At 39.2% G+C, this 22,123-nt stretch overlaps 2 protein-coding genes across 5 annotated transcripts in view; one reads left to right on the top strand and one right to left on the bottom strand.

Moving 5' to 3' along the window:
- ZSCAN30 (zinc finger and SCAN domain containing 30) overlaps positions 1–7,010 on the bottom strand; it is a 20,687-nt gene extending 13,677 nt beyond the window's left edge. The window contains exons 1-2 of the mRNA XM_045777897.2: positions 6,880–7,010; positions 4,852–5,012 (exon numbers count right to left, since the gene is read on the bottom strand). The gene's annotated coding sequence lies outside the window, so the exon portion shown is untranslated. The remainder of the gene's footprint in view (positions 1–4,851; positions 5,013–6,879) is intronic.
- Positions 1–22,123, top strand: part of LOC123779594 (uncharacterized) — a 23,825-nt gene extending 1,702 nt beyond the window's left edge. Inside the window, exons 1-3 of one of the 4 annotated variants that reach the window (XM_045777888.2) lie at positions 7,059–7,192; positions 7,844–8,075; positions 17,238–22,123. In XM_045777888.2, the coding sequence (XP_045633844.2) occupies positions 7,976–8,075; positions 17,238–19,249 (2,112 nt within the window). In that variant the 5' untranslated portion in view covers positions 7,059–7,192; positions 7,844–7,975 and the 3' untranslated portion in view covers positions 19,250–22,123. The other 3 variants (XM_045777891.2, XM_045777890.2, XM_045777889.2) reach the window with 3 other exon arrangements.

The following is a 22,123-nucleotide window of genomic DNA, read 5'->3' as shown; positions in this document are numbered from 1 at the left end:
CAGACACCTAATTATATTTGTAGGGGGAAAAAAAGGGTAAAATGTGAGTAGGAAGAAAAATTTAAGATAGACGAAAAGAGGAATACATAGCTGATGGGGAAAAAATGAGACAGGATAGGTAGGTGAAGCTGTCTCAGAAAATAAAATGAAGCATTCTAATAAAAAATGGTGCATTTTGGTCTGTTTTGATGCTGTGAATGCAGAACAGCCAAACAGTATTGGTTAGTAATGCTGATTTTACAAGTAAGTAAATGCACATACTATTTTTTGAGTTTTCACAAACTGAACATATTCATGTTACTACTGTTCTTCAGATGAAGAAACAGAACATTATCTGTCTTCAGAAGCCCCCTTGTGCTCTCTTCAAGTCACCACCCTCCTCTAGCCTGAAAGATAGCCACTACAGTGGCCTTTGAACATGATAGGTTGGTCTTGCCTCTTTTTGTACTGTATATAAATGGAATTCAATATGTACCCTTTTAAGTCAGGCTGAATTCAACATTGTGAAATCTGTTCATACTGTTTTGTGTAAATGTACACTGTACATGATCATTTCTAATAATGTTACATTGTACGATTATACCAATATTCATTCATTCTGTTATTATAAACATTATTGAAACAGATATTTAAATTTCTAACCCCATTAATTTATTTTTGGATATTAAACCAACTGACTAGGATAAATTCCATTGAGTTGTGGTATATAATACTTTTTCTATATATCAATGAAGTTAATTTTTTTAAAGATTTTATCTATTTGAGAGAAAGAGAGCAAGCTTGTGCACAAGCAGGGGGGAGGGGCAAAGTGAAAGGGAGAAGCAGGCTCCCCACTGAGTAGGGAGCCTGACTCAGGACGTGATCCCAGGACCCTGGGATCCTAACCTGAGCCAAAAGCAGATGCTTAACTGACTGAGCCACCCAGGCGCCCCTATATTAATTAATTTGCTAATATTTTATTGAGGACTTTGTATCTATATTGTTAGAGATATTGGTCTGTAGTTTTCTTTTCCTGTGATGTCTTTGTCTGCTTTGGTATCAAAGTAATTACTGGCCCTTCTATTTTCTGGGAAAGATTGTGAAAGACTGGTATCCTTTAATTGTTCAAAAGAATTTATTAGTGAAGCCATTTGGGCCTGTGCTTTTCTATGTTAGAAAATTTTTCATTACTGGGGCGCCTGGGTGGTGCAGTTGTTAAGCGTCTGCCTTCGGCTCAGGGCGTGATCCCGGCGTTATGGGATCGAGCCCCACATCAGGCTCCTCTGCTGGGAGCCTGCTTCTTCCTCTCCCACTCCCCCTGCTTGTGTTCCCTCTCTAGCTGGCTGTCTCTGTCAAATAAATAAATAAAATCTTAAAAAAAAAATTTTTTTTTCATTACTAATTCAACTTCTTTACTTTTCATACATTTATTCACATTTTCTATTTCTTTTTCAGTCACTTTTATTTTTTTTAAAGATTTTATTTATTTATTTATTTATTTATTTATTTATTTATTTGTCAGGGACAGAGAGCACAAGCAGGGGAAGCAGCAGGCAGAGGGAGAAGCAGGCTCCCCACTGAGGAAGGAGCCCAATGCAGGACTCAATCCCAGGACCCTGGGATCATGACCTGAGCCAAAGGCAAACGGTTAACCGACTGAGACACCCAGGCATCCCACAGTCACTTTTAGTAATCTGTATATTTCAAATAATTTGTCCATGACACTTACGTTGTGTATGTTGGCATGAAGTTATTCATATATTCCCTTATATTCTTTTAAATTATTATAGAGTTGGTAGTGATGTCCCCTCATCTCTGCTTTTGTTAATCTCTTTTTTTCTTGGTCAGTCTATTAAAGGTTTGTCGGTTTTTGTTCATATTTTCAAAGAACAAAATTTTCATTTCAGTGATATTTATTTGTTTTTCTGTTTTCTATTTCATTAATTACTACTCTAATCATTATTACTCCTTTCCTTCTGCTTTTTTGTTTTTAAGTCTGCTGCCCATTTTCAGGCTTCTTAAGGTGGAAACTTAGGTTATTGATAAAAGATTTTCTTTTCTAATATAGGCATTTTTAAAGCTATAAATTTTCCTCTAAGCACTGCTTTGGTTGCATCCCATAAAATTGTATATGTTGCATTTCATTTTCATTCAGTTTAAAATATATTTTAATTTCCTTTGTGATTTCTTCTTTGAACCATAGGTTATTCAGATATAGGCTGTTTAACTTCCAAATATTTGTGGAATTCCCAAATTACTCTATGGCTCAATATGTCCCTTGGGCCAACGGAAGCTCCATCAGCCCCTCTCAGCTAAGGTGGCCCTGGTCTCTCAGCCCTCAGAAGTGGACCTGCCTACTGGGCACCCCATTTCCTGCATGCAGATTCCCAGAAATCTAGCAAGCTTCCTTCATTTTGTCCTGTATCTGTCCAATTCAGTCCATGCTGGCAGTGTTTCTGGTGATACAACATTCTCAAGAACCATGTTGGTTGTCTGTGGCTCTCAAGGGGATACACACAATTATATGCAGGGGACCACCCCATTTCTATTTCTGGTTTCTGTTGAGATAGTTGGTTGGATGAATGAATCACACACCCAATCTCTTCACCAAAAGGTTGTCCATCTACATTCATGGCCTTGTCTGCAGTGCAAGGATAGCCTAAGAAATTTTCCAAATCATCAAGTACTGATTCCTTTTTGCTTCATCATTCCTTCCTCAATTTATCTCTTTCCTCTCACATTCTACTATAATCAGCAAGGAAAAACCAGACCACATTTTTCAAACTTTGCTTGGAAAGCTCCTCAGCTAAATATCCAAGTTCATCACTTACAAGTTCTATTTTCCACCCAACAGCAGAACATGATTCAGCCAACTTTTTGCTACTTTACAACAAGTATCACCTTTTCTCCAGCTTCCAATAATGTTTTCTTCATTTCTGTCTGATACCACACCGGTATATTTAATGCAAAATTCTAGCAAAATTCTGTTCATGATAATATATATATTCTTTAAGATGACAGAAAAATTCTCTACTATCCATTTCACTTTCTTCCAAGCCCTTGCCAGAGTCACCTTTAACATCCATATTTCTACCAACAACCTCTTCAAGGCAACCTAGGTATTTTCTATCATGAACCTCAAAACCCTTCCAAATTCTACTCATTACTCAACTCCAAAGCCACATCAGCAATTTTAGGTATTTGTTAAAACAGCACCTTACTTCTGGTACCACAGAGTGGCTTAATACAACAGACATGTATTCTCTCACAGTTTGGAGGTTACAAATCCAAAATCAAGGTGCTGGCAGAACTATGCTCTTTCTGAAGGCCCTGAGGTTCATGCCTGTCTCCTAACTTCCGGTAACTGCTGGCAATCCTTGGTGTTCTTTGCCTTCTAAATGTATCACTTTAATGACTACCTCCACATTCACATGGTGTCCTCTCCTCTCTTTGAGTCTCCTTTGTGTCTGAATTTACCTCTTCTTATAAAGACACCAGTTGTTGGGTTAGGGCCCACCTTAATCTGGTATAATTTCATCTTAACATGATTACATCTGCAAAGATCCTATTTCCAAATAAAGTCACACTTACAGGTACCACAGGTTAGGACTTGAACATATCTTTTGGGAGGAACACAATTCAACCCACAACAATGTGTTAAGTACAGACTAAGAGTTGTTTAAACTGCTGTGACTTGGTTTTGAAGTTGAAGACTTTTCAAACTGATGCCAATGACCTCACTAATTGAAAATAAAAGAAATGATCTGATTTGAATTCAACTCTAGAGGTCTTCGGGAATTTGGGTGCTTTGAATACAAGCCTCTTCATCTCTGTCAAAGTGAACCTTAGAAACTGATAATATTGGCCATTATTTTGCTTTCTGAATCTCAGTTTTCAGCACTTGTTCTTTTTTTTTTTTAAGATTTTATTTATTTATTTGAGAGAGAAAAAAAACAGAAGCGGTGGTAAGGGCAGATCCCAGGACTCCAGGATCATGACCTGAGCCAAAGGCAGCAGCTTAATGAACTGAGCCACCCAGGCGCCCCAGCACCTATTCTGTTTTTAAAAAGTCACAGTCAAGTGGACATGCATATTAATATTTCAAAGATGCTGGATCGTCTGTAATTTAGATGTACCATTCAAAAATCAAACAGCAGCAGCCTACTTGTTAATATTTATTTTATCCAAAGGAATGTTAAATTTTACATCTAGCTTCACAGTTTGGATTTATTTCCCTTTTTCACCTGGACCTGGGGATTGATCTCTAGATTGAAATTCATTCTTTGTCAAGACTGATTATATAGTCTAACTATGAAAGGAAATTAATTTTGAATACAATATAATATATGATAAGCAAAAGTTCACATGAAAGTCTTTATATCCAACTTTCTGAGGAAGAGGACTGTAGTTTGTATCATATTCTCAAAATAGTTATATTATCCAAAAAAAGATAAAGAACCACTGCTCTAGGGGCACCTGGGTGGCTCAGTTGGTTAAGAGTCTGCCTTCGGCTCAGGTCATGATCCTGGGGTCCTGGGATCAAGCCCCACATGGGGCTCCCTGCTCAGTGGGGAGCCTGCTTCTCCCTCTGCCTGCCACTCTCCCTGCTTGTGCTCTCTCTCTCTCGAGTAAATAAATAAAATATTTAAGGGAAAAAAAAAAAAAGAAAGAACCACTGCTCTAGAATCTGTGCCTAAATCAGACATATGTTAGTTTGGCCTAATTTCCCCCAAGAGGAAATGGAATAGGAAATGGAAATCAGGTAGAATATTGGTGGGTGACCTATCAGTTTCATTCTTGAGACTCTCATATACTTTCCCAGGCCTGTATTACCACTCCTGATCTCTCTGGAAACCTTTGAACTCCTTTTACCTTACTGAGAGGAACTTCTTTAGTGTCAGCTGGTGTGGACCACAGTTGGGTCTGGGGTTGTTTCAAGCGATTGATCAACCCGTTAGATCCCAAGCTGGCTTCTCAGCCTCAGAATGTAACATCTTTGGTAAGACTCCACAAAGCAACAAATCTGGCACAATCTGAAAAAAAAAAAAAAAAAAAAAAAAACAATTTGGTTTCCTCGGTTAAACACTCAGAAAACTATATTCACATCATCACTTCCAGGTAAAAAGTTAACAAAACCCTCACCTTTGTACTTAAGAATTGATCTTTGGTTAAATTTCTTCTTCTCTTTTACTGAACACCTGTTTAAAGTAGTACATCAACGATGGTGTTCTCATATACTGCTGCTGGGAATGCAAAATGGTTCAGCCACTCTGACAAACAGTGCAGCCAGCAGTTTCTCAAAATGTTAGACCTACAACTACCACGAAAGAGAAAAAAGTACATGTCCATATAAAGTCTTGGACAGTCATGTTCATAGCAGCTTTATTTGTACTAGTAAAAAACTGGAAATAACCCAAATTCCCCTCAATTTGTGAGTGGATAAACAAATTGTGACACATGTATAGCTAATGGAATATTATTTGGCAGAAAAAGCAATGGACTACTGATACACAACAGTGATATAGATAAATCTCAAAATAATAATGCTCAGTGAAAGAAGTCTGACCAAAAAAAAAGAATGCATTCTGTATGATTCGACTTAAATAAATCTCTAAAGCATGCAAACTAATCTATAGTAACACAAAGCAGAATAGTGGTTGGGAGCTGTGGGAAGAGAGGGAGGAGATACAAAGGGTAGAAGAAAACTTCTGAGCTGGCTGGATGTGTTCATTATTTTGATTCTGGTGATGGTTTCACAACTGTATACACATGATGAAACTTATCAAATTATATACTCTAAATATTTGCTGATTATTGTATGTCTGTTATATCACAGTGAAGCTGTTTTGTTTTTGTTTTTGTTCTAAAGTATCTCCACTCCATCCTGGGGAGGCTGGACCCAAAAAAGTTATTTACAGGGATATCGGAGTCTTATTCATACATTCCTAAGATTCTATACATCAGAAGAGGGTCTTGGGCTGGGACAGAAAGCCCTCTGCTTCTACCTCAACCATCATTTCAGCCAGCCACCACTTTTTCAAACCTGTAACCTCTTCCCAGCATCTCATATGTCTCAATCCTTCTCCTAACTCCCCCCATACTTGCCAAGATATTTCCAAGGACACAACAATATCTTTTCCTACCCCAATGTGCGCCCTGCTCCCCCAGATTTCAGGTCCTTCTTCTCACCCTGATCCTTTAGCTACAATGAGGATTGTACTGGCAAGCAAATTGTTTAGTTTCTATTTTTTTATTTCTGATCTTGTCTTTATTAATCTCCTTCCTTCTACTGGTTTTGAGTTTTGTTTGTTCTTCTTTTTTAGCTCCTTTAGCTTAAGTTTTGGTTGGTTTGAGATTTTTCTTGCTTCTTGAAGTATCCTGGTATTGCTATAAACCTCCCTCTTAGAACAGCTTTTGCTGCATCCCAAAGATGTTTGGGCTGTTGTGTTTTCATTTTCATTTGTCTCCACATATATTTTTTAAAATTTCCTCTTAAGCAAGCTGTTTAGAAACGGACCCCTCTGGCCTTCCTTGATGGCAAAGTACATCAAAATCCAGCTTCCGGGCAACTCAGGAATTAATTGCTGAGCATTACTTATTTGTAGGGCAATGGTTCTCAAAAGTGTGGTCCCAGAACCAACAGCAGCAGTACCTGTGAACCTGAGCTCCCGCCCCAGACCCACTGCGCGGTAAACTCTAGGGGTGGGGCCCGGTAAAAAGTATTTTAACAAGGCGTCCAGGTGATTTGGAGGCACACCACTATTCTGGGTGAAAAAACCAGAGAGGACAGGAAGAAAGTTAGAATGGAAGCACACCAGCGAATAAGAGGAGGAGGTGGAGGGGGGATTTAAAAAGAGAGAGATAATAAGGAAGAACTCATTATGTAGTCAGAAAACCTACCCTGTCCCAGAGAGCTTTCCCGAAAGATGCTTCGACATTCATGTCAAGAACCGGCAGGTAGGGCAGCAAGGGACCTGTCGCTGGCTGACCAGGTCGCTCGCTCCAGCTGGGCTGCGTCAGCTACGCGGAGGTTCAGGGGTTGAATCTCCGCAACCCTCCCCCAACCCTCCGCCACCGCCCCCTCGCGCCTGCGCCCGTGCGGGCTCCCCCCGCGCCATAGAGCTGAGCAATCCTCCCAGCTGGCTAGAGCGGACGCGGCGATGGCGGTTTCGCAGCGTGTGAGGCTTGACAGCGACCTAGAGGACACGTCGAGGTATGGGTGATGTCAGGTCACGGGAGCCCCGGGTACTCGGGTGATCTCGCCTCCTGAGCTGCCTTGCGGCGCCGTCAGGTAACTCCGTGGGGTTTCTTGAGTCCACGGAGAGTCCCGGCCGCCCGGGTCGCCCCCAGGCGCTGCGCCTGGGCACGGTGGGTCCTTGGCCTCGTGTGCTTTGGGTACCCGGTCAGAGCCTGCGCGGCCTTGGGTTCAACTGAATGAACACCAAAAACTTTGGGGGCATGTGGAATCAGGAAGGGGGATGCATCCACGCAGATCAGCAGAGCGTGCCGGGAAAGAGCAGCCTGAATGTGCGAGTGCTGGAAGAAGGGAAGGAGGGAAAGAAAGGTAATGATGGTGACCGGTAGTGTCGGTTTGGTACAGTAAAGGCAGCGAATACAGCGTTAACCGCTGAAACAAAATTTTATAATGCCCTCTCGTGCCGTATCTTTCCAGTTACGTCCTTATTTCAGTAGCATTCACCCCCAATTATGTTTGAAGGTCTCTGGCCTTGAAATGGAGAATATATGTCCAAAAGGGTTTATCTGTGATCCTCATCACGAGGGAGGAAGCTTAATAAATCCTGGAAGAAAACCACTTGGAAATTAAATGAGATTTTGTTTTCTCCTTCACTTCTTTTATATCTAGAGGATGTTTCTGGTGGTCTAGTCTCAGAAATTCAGTCTCCAGTCTCCACAATGATTCCTTTCCAAGCCCAGTGGTGCCTCGTTGCCTCCAGGTTTCTGACTCCTATGTGGACAAGAAAAGCTTACTAAGGAAATGGTAATTCTCCAGTTGCTCCCCGAGGTGCCAAGTGTCCAGTTACAGGCCATGGAGACCCACTTCAGTTATGAATCTCAAGAACACCACCTTCTGTCAGGTGAGAAACAGTGTATTATATCTTTCTTAGGGGGTTCAGGTGGTGGGGAGTGTTGTTACTGGTACTATGTTAGTGTCTTCAGTGCTATTGGTATTCTTCGTTGCCTACCCTCACTATGTTAGGCAGTACCATCGCTTGAACGCTGCAAGCACAGTCACATAGCTTTATTGTGAATTCTGGCAATCAAATTCTCATGGAGTTCCCTCCTCTCCTTAAGTCCCCAGTTATCCATTTTTCCCATTATCATCACCTTATCACCAGTCGGTCAGTGTTTGATATTTTACCTTCAACATCTTTTCAAGTCATCTCTTTTCAAGTATTGTAGGGGCGTAGTTAAAAGTTTTGGAGTCTGACACCCTGATTTCAAATACTACCTTTGTCATGTACTAGCTTCAAATAAATTACTTGTGGGGTTTTTTTGGTGTTTCTTTTTTTTTAATGATTCTGTTTCTTCATTTTATAAATATATAATAACTAATACCTTGGGGGTTATTTTGAGGATTGTCACTATTACTCCATAATAAAGGACCTCAAAATTTAGTGACCTAAAACATCAGACATTTTTTTTAAAGATTTTATTTATTTATTTGAGAGAGAGAGAGACAGAGGTAGCAAGAGAGAGCATGAGCGGGGAGGAGAGGGAGAAGCAGGCTCCCTGCCAAGCAAGGAGCCCATTGTGGGACTGGATCCCAGGACCCCGGAATCATGACCTGAGCCAAAGGCAGACACTTAACCAACTGAGCCACCCAGGTGCCCCAACGTCAGACATTTTTAAACCATGTTATTTTCTTACGGTTCTGTAAGTCCTCAACTTGGGCTGGGTTCTGCTGGCAGTTTTTTCTCCTGGTTTTGTCTGGGATCACTCATGCAGTCATCTAGGGGCTCAACTAGGGCCAGGGTCTGAGTATCAGTCATATATGTCTGGCTGTTAGTGTGGTTATGGCTTGGGTCACCCACCTGCAGCAAGCTAGCCCAGACTTTTGCCCAGGGCAGCCAGTTTCCCATACAGAGAGCGGGCAGGCCTTGGGTTGCATAAGCACTTTTCTAACCTATGTTTGTGTTATACTGACCAAAATAAATCACATGACCAGTTCCAGAGTCCCACAAGGATGTAGGTATTTGGAGATAGGATTCGGTGGGGTCCGTTACTACTATAACAAACACCACAAGCACTAATGATATTCCAGTACCTAAGCTCTGCACACAGACCAGGCTGTTAGTAAATTCTTTATAAATGGTAGCCACTGTTACTCTTAGTAAGATAATTTTAATCCTACCCTTGTTCAGGTGTTCTTCAGGGTCTCATTTCCACATCATATTTTTCTGTTTTCTGATTTTGGTCCTCCCATTGCTGCTATTTTGCCTCTGAAATTCACCTTATATTGTCATTTTCTTTTACTCTAGATCTTCTACCTTTTTATAGTTTTGAAGTATCTTTATTTTATTTTGTTTCTCTCTTCTGTATTTAGAACTTGTCTTTCCTTAAGAATTTATTCTAAGGCATCTAGCTCTCATTTTTCCTGAGAATTACTGCAGAACTGGGCCTCCTTGCAGCTTTATATAAATTAATATACATATTGCATGTGTTTGTGTCTCTTAGAGTGTGTGAAAGAACATTTTTTTACTATAGAGTAATCTAATTATACTGAAGTACATTTATAAATTATAGAAAGACACAAAACAGGGAATTTAAATAACCTACAACTCCACCATCTAGAGATAGTCACTACTAACATTAGTGTGTCCTTCAAATAATATAATCAACTATTCAACAAATACTTATTGTTGATGAATGTTTATTAATCAGATTATAGCTTATTAATTATTGCTGACCATATAATATGGTTAGTTATTGAGGGGTTACTCTGTGCTGGGCACTGTATTAAATGTTGGGCATTTAGCAGTGAACTGAACAGATAAGCCTTTGCCCTCAAAGAGCTTACATTCTGGTGCAGGAAACAGGAAATAAGTAAATATATGGTAGAGTATCAGATAGTGTTAATCGTTATGAAGAAAATAAACCAGGATACATCAGTCAGGATTCTAGCAGGAAGCAGATGGTTCATTCAAATTGGGTAATTCAGAATTTCATGAAGAAGATGGGCAGGATTACAGAAATTAATAAGGGATAGAGTACAGCTTTGGGACCAAAAAAAATTATAAGAAGCAGTTATTACCTTTAGACCTAGTGTTACAAAGGGAGAGACTGACTACCAGATCCTGGAGAGTATAGCTGCAGGGTAAAGCTGCCCAGTAGGAGCCCTGGCCTTTGCTAAAAGAAACACAATTACTTCCAACTCCTGGCCCAGCAAGAAGTCAGGATGTAGAGTGAAGAACTCATCCCGGTTTCCCTGGGATTTAGCCCTGAAAGTCCTATATCCCAAGAACCCCATCTGTTTTGGACAAACCAGGATAGTTGGTCACTCCACAGTTCTCTTCCTGCTTTGGGCCAAATCTAATTGCAAGCCAGAGGACACAGAATCCCAAGTGCTGTAGTCCATAAGCTAGTATCAACCTCTTGGAGCACAGAGCAGTGTGAACAGTAGAGCTAGAGGGGCAAAAGGAGAATATCCCATTACTGTCCACCCCTTTTAACCTATAATATTTACTTTTGTCCTTTGTTTGGTTTATCATGTTCCCAGTGTAGCAGAAAAACAATATCTTAAGCTACCATATCTTTGCGGATTGACTTGTAATTAAATTATACTGCCACCTGAAACATAAAACTTCACTGCTACTGGTGCTCCTCATATAAGGTAGTGAGATAAAGGCCGAAAAGGTATAATTAACTTAAAATCACTCCTACAGTTTGGCTATTCAAAAGCCAAAACTGATGATCATAACTATCTTCTTCCATCACCCATTCCATATTGCCTCTACCCTCTGCCAGAATCTCAGTGGTAGAATTCTTTACCTAGTTTAGTAACATAAACCATTTTTCCTGGACAATCTGAGTCCTTGATGATCTTGTCTCTTCCATGTTATTTCAGTGTACCATTGACTGGGCCTTTAGACATGAGAGAACTAGGAAGCACCCGCATTGAATCGTCTGAGTTCTACACCCGTTGTTCCTTGCCCTTATTATGCAGCAGCCAGTTCCCCAGTAGCAATTGGTATCGGTCATCCTAGCCACTAGAGCAACCTTTTCTCTGCCTGCTGGTTCAGCAGCGTGAGGAACCCAAAATGTCCAGAAGACAGTCTCAGCTTCAGATTTAACAAAATCGTGACTTTGTTCCATCGTAGAAGTATTTCTTCTTTGAGAATCAGAACCCCAAACCCACCAAGCCCAAAATTATGGGGATAGGAATTAAAAATAATATAGGGGCACCTGGGTGGCTCAGTCAGTTAAGCATCCAACTCTTGATCAGCTCTGGTTGTGATCTCAGGGTCGTGGGGTCGAGCCCTGCATCAGGCTCCCTGCTCAGTGGGAAATCTGCTAGAGATTCTTTCCCTCTCCCTCTGCCCACATGTGTGCACACACTGTCTCTCTTTCTCTCAAATAAATCTTTAAGAATATAATTATAATACAATCCATAATATAAGTGGATTATTCGTTATATAGTAAAAAGAGACATTATTACTACTCCTCTACTTTTGGCTTCTATAACCATGTATTCTGACCATAGAGAAGATAGCACTGTTTATTGTCCTCTGGTTTAAGGCATTTGTTGCATCTTGTAGGACAGCACCCCAAACTTAGGGTATTGTTTCCTGGCTGGTACTGTAACTGGACCTTCAGTAAATCATTCCACTATTATTGAAATCCACTTACTTCTGGGTGATGGGATATGTGTTAAGACCCATGAATTACATGTGTATGAGCTTATTGCTATACTTCTTCACTGTAAAACTACTCCTTTGGAGGCATTATTGTATAGAATTACCATGGTAATAAATACAGCATTGTCTTAGGTCAATGCACATTTGTATTTGGACTATATATTTAGTCCTTTAAAAACAAATGGTTGCCCTCTTTATGATAGAAGGGGCCAAGTATAATGAGTCTGCCCCGTAGTTGCAGGATAGTTCCTCTCCAAAGAATGGTACCGTATTAGGGGCTCAGTGTTGGTCCCAGCAGTTGGCTATATGGGTACATAGCTGTAATGATAGGCATATCAGCCTTGATAAGCAGACACACATATTGTTGAGCTCATGCATCTCCTCCATTCCTGTTGCCATGACCACTTTGTACATGAATCCATTGGGCAAGCATTAGTAAAAAGGCTGATTGACATTCATAAGATGTATCACAATGTCCATCTGATTGAGAGGCTTCTTTACAGTGAATTCCCTTTGGTGAGTATTCACACAGGACATAAATATATTCATTCTTTGCCCATTCTAGGAGGTCTGTCCTCATCATTTTCTTCTAGAATCCTTATTTCTAGTCTTCCAAGCTTGTTCTTTGAGGTACCTAACTAATCAGGTAACCCATTAATCATGATCCATGAATCAATATAGATGTGTATCTTAGGCTCTGTTGCCTTCCATGGCAGTGGACAGCCAGGTGTATACCTGAAATTCTGCTTCCTGGGAGGATTTGCCTTTACCAGTATGTTTCAGGTCACCTCAGAGTCAGGGTATAAGTAGAAGATTGGTTTTCTGCTAGTGTCCACACACTGAGCAGACCCACCTATAATCAATTCTGTACTTTTTTCTCCTCTGTTAATTGGTAAGAGGAAATTGCCATTAGGCCGTGAACGTCGGCTAATGGGGAGGGGATTAGTGGAGCAATAGGAAAAGGTATTAATGGCAACCCACATCACTAGCACATGGAGTTTATTTGTCTTCCATACTTGCTTTTATAGTGGAATGCTGGTTTGTATGTCCAGTTTTATGATTTGATGGATCAAATAGCTGGCTCACAATGGTCAGCTTATAATAGTCTTTTGGTGCTCTGTGGTCAAGCATTAAGTCTCTGTTAGTGCCCAAGAGCAAGCCAGGGTCTGTTTTTCACTTAGAAAATTGTTGGCAGAAGAGAGCATGGCCTTACTCTACTGTAGTTCTCTTCTGGAGGCTTGCAAGAGTCTTAATACAGCATCCCTGACTGCTGCAGACACTTCTTACCATTCGTTATCCTGGTTAATAAAGTCATGTGACAGGACAGCCTGCATTACAACCTGGACCTCTGCAAAGCCTTTTTTTCAATTTTGAGTGTCACTCAAAAATAACAACCTTACAAGTTACTAATATTGGTCTTTTCAGCACATTCGACTGTGGTATCTGTTGTCTCAAAAATGCAGGGCTTACCAAGTATTGTGCTTTTCTCAGTCGTAACTGTTGGTTAGAGATATAAGAGAATTGAGAAAATAAGCCATACAACTATCTGAGAGAAGAGTGTTTTAGGCAGAGGGAATAGCAAATGCCAGAGGCCCTTTAATGTAGCAGGAACAGAGTCAGTCTGGGATAGACAGGAAATAGCCATTGTGGTGGAATGAAATGAGAGCAGAAAGAGAAAGGACTGGATGGAACCTTCTGAGCCATAGTAAGGACATGGAATTCATTCCCAGTGTAATAGGAAACCACTGAAGCATTTTATGCATGATAATAACATATAAAGATCACTCTGGGGATCCCTGGGTGGCTCAGTCAGTTAAGCTTCTGCCTTTGGCCCAGGTCATGATTCCAGGGTCCTGGGATCAAGTCCTGCACCAGGCTCCTTGTTCAACAGGGAGCCTGTTTCTCCCTCTGCCTGCCTTCCTTTCTCTCTCTCTCTCACAAATGAATACATAAAATATTTTTTTAAAAAGTTCACTTTGCTTTACGGAGAATAGGAGAAAGATAAGTTAGCCAGAAGAAAAAAAATGTTTTAAGAAGAGAGTAATCAACTATATCAGATAAATACAGAATAAGATTGAGAATTGACCATTGGATTTGTCAAGATAGAGCTTATTAAGGATTCTGATAAGTGCAGTTTTGATGGAGTTAAGGAGATAAAAGCCTGATTGCAGTGAGTTAAAAAGAGAATAGACTTAATATTGGTTAGCATATAGAGCAGTGTGAACTCCTACACTCAACAATAAGACCCAACAATTCTGGTCCTAAGTTTATGTAACCTGAAGAAGCACTTGGATATATGCATAAAGATAAATGTACCAACAGGTTCATATCAGTATTGTTTGAAATAACAAAATGTTATTGTCCATTGAAGGAGAATGGGTAAATAAATTGCGGTATATGTCACACTATAGTGGTGAACATGAATAGACTGCAGTTATACACATGAATATGGATGAATTTTCCAAACATGATGTTGAGCAAAAAAAAAGCAAATCATAGCATACATGTGATATGATTCCATAAATGTATACAGTTCAAAAACATGCTCCATTTGTGTGCTAGGGCTGCCGTAACAAAGTATCACAGATTGGGTGGTTTAAACAATTTATTTCCTCACAGTTCTGTGCATTAGCTTTTGTCATCTGTGTTTTGCTTTCTTCTAGAAGTTTTATAGTTTTGTTTTTATGTTTAGGTTTACATTACATTTCTAGTTAATTTTTGTGTATAGCATAAGGAAAGAGGGTTAATTTGTGTTATTGTTATATTGAGTTCTAACACTTTGTTGAAAAAAGACTGTCCTTTCACCATTGATTGTCCTGGCAACTTTGTTAGCAATCAGTTTTACATATAGGTTTGGATTTATTTATGGACTTGGTCTTATTCCATTAATAGATACACCTGTCCTTATGCAATCCCACACTGCTTTGATTACTGTGGCCTTATAATAAAGCTTAAAATCTGGTAGTGAACTTCTCCAATTTTGTTCTTCTTTTCCAAAATTGGTTAGACTCTTCTGTGCCTTTCTATATAAAGTTTAGTATCAGTTTGTCAATTTCTATGAAAAAGCCTGCTGAGGTTTTGATTGGGGTTGCATTGAACCTATAGAGAAGTTTGGGAAGAATTCCATCTTAACAATATTAAATCCTCCTCTCCATAAGTGATGGCATATATTTCTGTTTATTAGGTCTTCTTTAACTTCTCATAGCAGTGTTTTGTAGTTTTCATTATTAACATATTACACATATTTTGTTGAATTTGTTTTTAAATATTTCATTTTTGGTGTAATTAAGAAATGTTTTTAATTTTAGGCTCTAATTTTTCATGGCTAATATACTGAAATACAGTTGGGTTTTGTATATTGTTCTAATAAACTCATGTATAAGATCTAGTAACTTCTTTGAGATACTTTAGAATTTTCTGTATACATGATTGTGTAGTGTATAAGTGAAGACAATTTGACTTTTTTCTTATTTGTATCTCTTATTTTTCATGTCTTGTTGCATTGGTTAGTAATACTGAATAGAGGTTGTATAGTGTTGAATAGAAGTGGTAAGAGAGGGCATCCTTGTTTTGCTCCCTTGTTCCTAGGAGAAAAGCATTCAGTGTTTAACCCTTAAGTATGATGTTAGCTTTTGCTTTTTATAGGAATAGTTAATTTACATATAACAGAGACGCCTGGGTGGCTCAGTCAGTTAAGTATCTGCCTTCAGCTCAGGTCATGATCCCAGGGCCCTGGGATCAAATCCCACATTGGGCTCCTTGTTCAGTGGCGAGCCTACTTCTGCCTCTGCCTGCCACTCCCCCATGTGCCCTCTCTCTCTCTCTCTCTGACAAATAAATAAATAAAGTCTTTTTAAAAAATTTACATATAACATGGTTGATACTTGGATTTAAATGTACTATCTTCGTATTTGTTTTTATTAATCCCATCTTTGTTTCTTCTTTCTCCTTTAATCCCTAATTTAAATTACCAGTTTCTTTTGTTTTTCCATTTTTGTCTCTATTAGCTTATTTTTTATACACCTTTTTATTATTTAATCATTACCTTATAGCAGCCTTTTCCAGATGTGATTCTGTGAGAAATTAAGCTCCAGTGTTCTAAGGCATTCATTGTAATTAATGTATTAATTTTTCTCCTGTACATCTATTGTGGTACTAGCTGTGTACCATCTTTGGGGAGAATTAAGAAAATGGTCATTCAGATGATTTTGTTTTATTCCCTTATGGAGCCCTGGTTGAAGAAGGCTCCCTAAGAAATTACAACATATACATTTGATTCATTACAGTTTATCTTAATGCATTATTTCTAGGACAATTCAAAGATCTTACAATGTTTTGGTTCTATTTACCTACCTCCTCTCGTGCTATCTTTGCCATGTATTTTATCCTCTTTATATTGTAAACTCCATAAGACATTCATATTGCTTAAGTCAGTCAATACACATGTAGATTTACCCATACACTTTACTTTTTCCAATGCCCTTGCCTCTGGCAAAGGGAAGAAGCCTCCACTTGGAGGCATGAGATTTTTTCCTTTTGTCCTTGAAATTAATTCAGCTCTCTAGACCATTTGCAGTGTGGCTATAGTATGCCTTTTGTAGTAAACACCATTTAACAGTGGGCTAATAGTCAAGAATTTCAGCGGAGCTCCCATGTTCCCTACCATCACAGGCATCTGGTATTGTTAAGCACTGGAATGGCTTCCTCAAAACTCAACTCAGAAGAGATTTCTGATCCCACCTCCATAACCTTTTCCCGGTTCACACACTTTACTAAGGAAGTCTGGTTACTGAATATGGCTCTTCCTAAAATGGGATCGTATTTTCTTAACCATTTCTTGTAATAATCAGGACAAAAGAGGTGGGAGATTAAATAGACCTATTTTTGAAAATTCAGGATTCTGTCCTCACCATTCCTGGACATTGATATTTCTTTCTTTCCCCAAATAGTAGCCTCTCATCAGCCTAGTTGGTGGTCCTCCCATTGACAGCCAGGCTGCCACTGCCTCTTCCTCCTCTCCCTCCTTCTCCCCCCTCCCTCAAGTACTCTTTCACATTGCTTACCTTACTTATGTTAATAAATTGCTTGTATATTAGCTTTAATTTAGTCAAACTTTCATAATTACTGTGACTAGGTTTCAGTGTTCCCAGATCTCCTGTGACAAACATAGACAGAATGTATCTGGTAAACTGCTTTGATAAATGGTTATTATGATCCATTACTTATTGATTCTTCCTAATTGCTCTTTCAAAGGATAATTTTCAGTGTTTTGGCGCACTCTCCTATTGCGACAGTATTTTATAGGTAAATACTGATCTGTTTCACCTCAAACTTTCTTACGGTATGGAGAATACATTCCACTTGGATTTTTTATTATTCTAGATGGTGAGACTAAGACCAAGATTGGAGAGGTGACTTCAGAGGAGGAAATTACAACAAAAATTGAACCATTGCCTGAAGAGTCTGGCAACCCCAGAGATGATATTCTCCAGGATTCGGAATGCAGAGGAATCTGTGAATTTGGGGATAAATTAAATGAAAAGGATCAAAACCTCTTTAAAAGAAGACAGCATAATTGTGATGAATGTGGGCAAAGCTTTGCTTGGAGTACAGGCCTTATTAGGCATCGAAGAACCCATTGGGAGAAACCCTATGAATGTGATAAGTGTGGAAAGACCTTTAGTGTGAGCTCAGCTCTGGTTATGCATCAGAGAATTCATACTGGGGAGAAACCCTATCCTTGTACTTGGTGCATTAAAAGTTTCAGTCGGAGCTCAGACCTTATTAAACATCAAAGAGTCCACACTGGCGAAAAACCTTATAAATGTGATGAATGTGGGAAAGCCTTCAGTCAGAGTTCTGATCTTATTATCCATCAGAGAATCCATACAGGAGAAAAACCCTATCAGTGCAGTCATTGTAGTAAAAGCTTTAGCCAGCGCTCAGACCTGGTTAAGCATCAGAGAATCCATACTGGAGAGAAGCCTTATACATGTAACCAGTGTAACAAACATTTTAGTCAAAGTTCTGATGTTATAAAACATCAAAGAATCCACACTGGGGAGAAACCATATAAATGTGATGTGTGTGGAAAAGCCTTCAGTCAGAGCTCAGATCTTATTCTGCATCAGAGAATTCACACTGGGGAGAAACCATATCCATGTAATCAGTGTAGCAAAAGTTTCAGTCAGAACTCAGACCTTATTAAACATCGAAGGATCCACACTGGAGAGAAACCCTATAAATGTAATGAATGTGGTAAAGCTTTTAATCAGAGCTCAGTCCTTATTCTGCATCAGAGAATTCACACTGGAGAGAAACCCTATCCATGTAATCAATGTAGCAAAACCTTCAGTAGACTTTCAGATCTCATGAATCATCAGAGAATTCACACTGGAGAGAAACCTTACCCATGTAGCCAGTGCAGTAAAATGTTCAGTCGAAGATCAGACCTTGTTAAACATCATAGAATTCATACAGGTGAGAAGCCCTATGAATGTGAGGAGTGTGGGAAAACCTTTAGTCAGAGCTCAAATCTTATTCTACATCAGAGAATCCACACTGGAGAGAAACCCTATCCATGTAGTGATTGTACTAAAAGTTTTAGTCGTCGTTCAGACCTTGTTAAACATCAAAGAATCCACACTGGGGAGAAGCCGTACACATGTAACCAGTGCAATAAAAGTTTTAGTCAAAGCTCAGACCTCACTAAACATCAGAGAGTGCACTCTGGGGAAAAGCCCTATCATTGTGATCATTGTGAGAAAGCCTTCAGTCAGAGTTCTGACCTTATTCTTCATCAGAGAATTCACACTGGAGAAAAACCATACCCATGCACACAGTGCAGCAAAAGTTTCAGCCAGAACTCAGACCTTATCAAACACCAGAGAATCCACACTGGGGAAAAACCATATCAATGTCCTGAGTGTGGAAAGGCCTTTAGTCAGTGCTCAGCTCTTATCCTACATCAGAGGATCCACACTGGGGAAAAACCATATTCGTGTGATCAGTGTGGCAAAAGCTTTAGTCGGCGCTCTGACCTCATTAACCATCAAAGAATCCATGCTGGTGAAAAGCCACATAGATGTGATGCATGTGGGAAAGCCTTCAGCATATGCACTGAACTTACCGAACACTGGGGAGTCCACACTGCGGAGAAACCCCACATGTGTGTTCAGGGCAGCAGAAGTTTTAGCCAGCTCTCTGATCTTATTAATCGTGAGACTGTCCATTCTGGGGAAGACAGGCTAGGTGTGATGAATGTGGGAGAACCTTTAGAGTATACACCGACTTTGTTCTGTACCAGAGACACTATACCAGAAAAAAATCTTAGGAATGCTATTGATGATTATGAAAAAGGTTTTAATCAGTGCTCAACTCTTGTGCTACATTAAAATAAAACCACATGCTGGACAGAAAACATTAAGTTCTACAATGAAAGTTTAACTGAGAGTTCAGACACTACTAAACTTGAGAAAAATTCTGAGGAGTCCTGTGAGTAATTGGGAAAACCTTCAATAGAAATAAAAATATTACTGAATGTCAGCAACAATGGAAAGAAATTTCTGTCTGCTATAATGGAAAACAAAGCAAGCCTCTGGTCCTTTATTCAAATATAAACCACAGGGGAGAGTTTTATCATTATAAGAAATTAATAATATTAATGCAGAACCTTATGAGATATTGTAAAGATCAGTGTGATGGGGTGTGCAATCAGCTCAGAAGGAAATGTGTTAGTGTTATTATCTCAAACTTTTAGCCCTAATTTTCTAGTGTATAGCAGAGAAGTTGCTTTAGAAAATGTAGGGAAAACGTATATCCCTTCCATATCGTAATTGGCATTCACTCATAATCGGCATGCCACTGGCCTCCTGACAACGGGAGGGTCCTATGTTATGCTCACATTAGTTAATCTGTTGTTAACTTCCCTGTGTGTGAACATGCTATGCTATTCTGGTATTAACATTAACTACATAACTCCAGTGCCCCGTTTTCTCAGGAAAAAAAAATCTTTTTCTTTGGCCTGGTTTTGGTTTTCCTAATGAGCATGAGTTTTCGGGTTCCTGCAACAGTCATGGTGAATATGGACTATTTTGCTTTCAGTAATGCAGCCCATAGACTGGTTTGAAATCATTTCTTCAATCTTACCATTAATCACAGTTCCTAAATATGAATTCTTTTAAACAGAAACGGAATTTTTTTTAAAAAATTCCATATGTCAGAGTGTGAAGATTTCTCTACCACTATGTTTATCGTGTCATCTATAGATCGAACAAAAATGAGAGCTAAGGTCATGGCCACGTGACTAATTTGTATAGCATATTCTGTCAAAAAATAAAAAGACTTACTGATTTTTTTCAAGTGGCAACATTTATCAGACTTTGGATTGTTGATTTCTGATATATTGATAATAGGCTACATATATGCAAAGTTTTCAACTAAAAAATAGAAACTTTTTTTAAAATAAAATTTTCACATTGTTTTTCTAATATTAACCATTTGTTAACATTCCACTACTATCTTTTACTTTGAATATTCCTCATAATCATCCAGTTAATACATCACTTCAACACAGTTATTGTTATTTACTATGTGCAAGGCATTTTTTTTTTTTAGGTTTTGTAGAATACACAAAAAAAATATACAAAGTGTATGTGATAAAGCCTGATGTATACAGAAAACACATGGCTCAGAACAATCATAAAGGTAGACAAGATGCTTATAAGAGCTCAGAGGAAGTAGGGTTCAATTCTGTTTAGAAAGAAAAAGTTGAAGGATTTGAGTTTCGAAGGATGGGATTAGAGGCATAAGGGCAGGAAAGGAGTAGTCAACAAAGGCACAGAAGCAAGGAAGTGTAAGAAATGTGGAGGATGTGCTTGGTCATTCATTCATTCAATACACATTCAGTGTCGGGCAGTACTGAGTTCTGCTCAAGGGGAGAGAAAGGGTACCTGCCCTTACACTCAAGTGTTCTTGAAAATAATAACTAAAACATGTACTTAAAAGAGTAAGAATAAGGTAGAAATAAAAATGAAGCAGGAGAAAAGACTGTTAAGGACTATGACGCTAAACAAGCAGGCACTTCAACTTTCTGGCATTTAGTATCATGTGAGATAGAAAAGTACTAGTTATGATGGGATTAATTTTCGTATTTCTGCATTTTGTTCTCAAGGTAATGGAAAGCCATTGAGGTCTTTGAACCAAAGAATGGCATGATCATCTTACTGCCTTCAGAAGAGTAGAATTATAAGGGGAAGGAGCAGAAAGAAAAACTACTTTGGAAGTCTGGAAATAAAAGCATGAGGGTCACAAGTAAAAGCTAAAAGGCATTGACATGACAGTAGTTGAGAAGGGAGTAGGGGGAGTACAGTTAGCATCTGTTCTTTGGGGAGTTTAAAAAGTGAAGAAATAGGCTGATGAAATTATATCTGAAGTTTACCCCTCTCTCCTGATAATCAATTTTAAGAGCCAACTGCTTACTACACATTTCTACCTAGTGTCATGAACTTAACACACACACACACACGATGATATCTTCCTCCTGAATTCCCTATCCCAGTGAATTGCACAGCAAAACACCTTGCCATGCAGAAATCACTGGTAGCCGTCCTGCACTCTCCACTTTCCCCAGTTTTCTAAATCCACTTGCTCATTAGGTTTTAGAAATGAGTTACAGAAGTAACACTAATATAAATACAATTTCTAAAAGTCTGACAATAACAAGTGTTGAGAAGGATATGGAAACCTTCATGCATTGCTGGTGGGGATGTAAAATTGGTGCAACCACTTGAAAGTTTGGCTGTTTGATTGCTGATGGGTATAGGATATCTTTTTGGAGTGCTGGAAATGTTCTGGAATTAGTGGTGATGGCTGCATATTTTAGAATTTACTAAAAACCACTGAATTCAACCCTTTAAAATAGTGAATTATATGGCAGGTGGATTATATGTCAATAAAAAATTAATCTGCAAAAAAGGTACCACAACCAAGAGAAAGAACGTATGTTTAGAAATATAATCACAAATGATACCAATATTGGAGTTATCAGACATGGACTTTAAAATGACTATAATTAGGGGCATCTGGGTGGCTCAGTGGGTTAAGCGTCTGCCTTTGGCTCAGGTCATGATCCTAGGGTCCTGGGATCAAGTCCTACATGGGGCTCCCTGCTCAGCGGGGAGTCTGCTTCTCCCTCTGACCCTCCCCCTGCTCATGTTTGTGCTTGCTCTCTCTCTCTCTCTCTGAAATAAATAACATCTTTAAACAAA

Source organism: Ursus americanus, chromosome 19 (assembly GCF_024610735.1).
Source record: "Ursus americanus isolate L20-20 chromosome 19, mUrsAme1.1.p, whole genome shotgun sequence".
Taxonomy (NCBI): domain Eukaryota; kingdom Metazoa; phylum Chordata; class Mammalia; order Carnivora; family Ursidae; genus Ursus; species Ursus americanus.
Note: the sequence above shows the minus strand (reverse complement) of the source record. Positions and strands in the feature narration are given on the sequence as shown.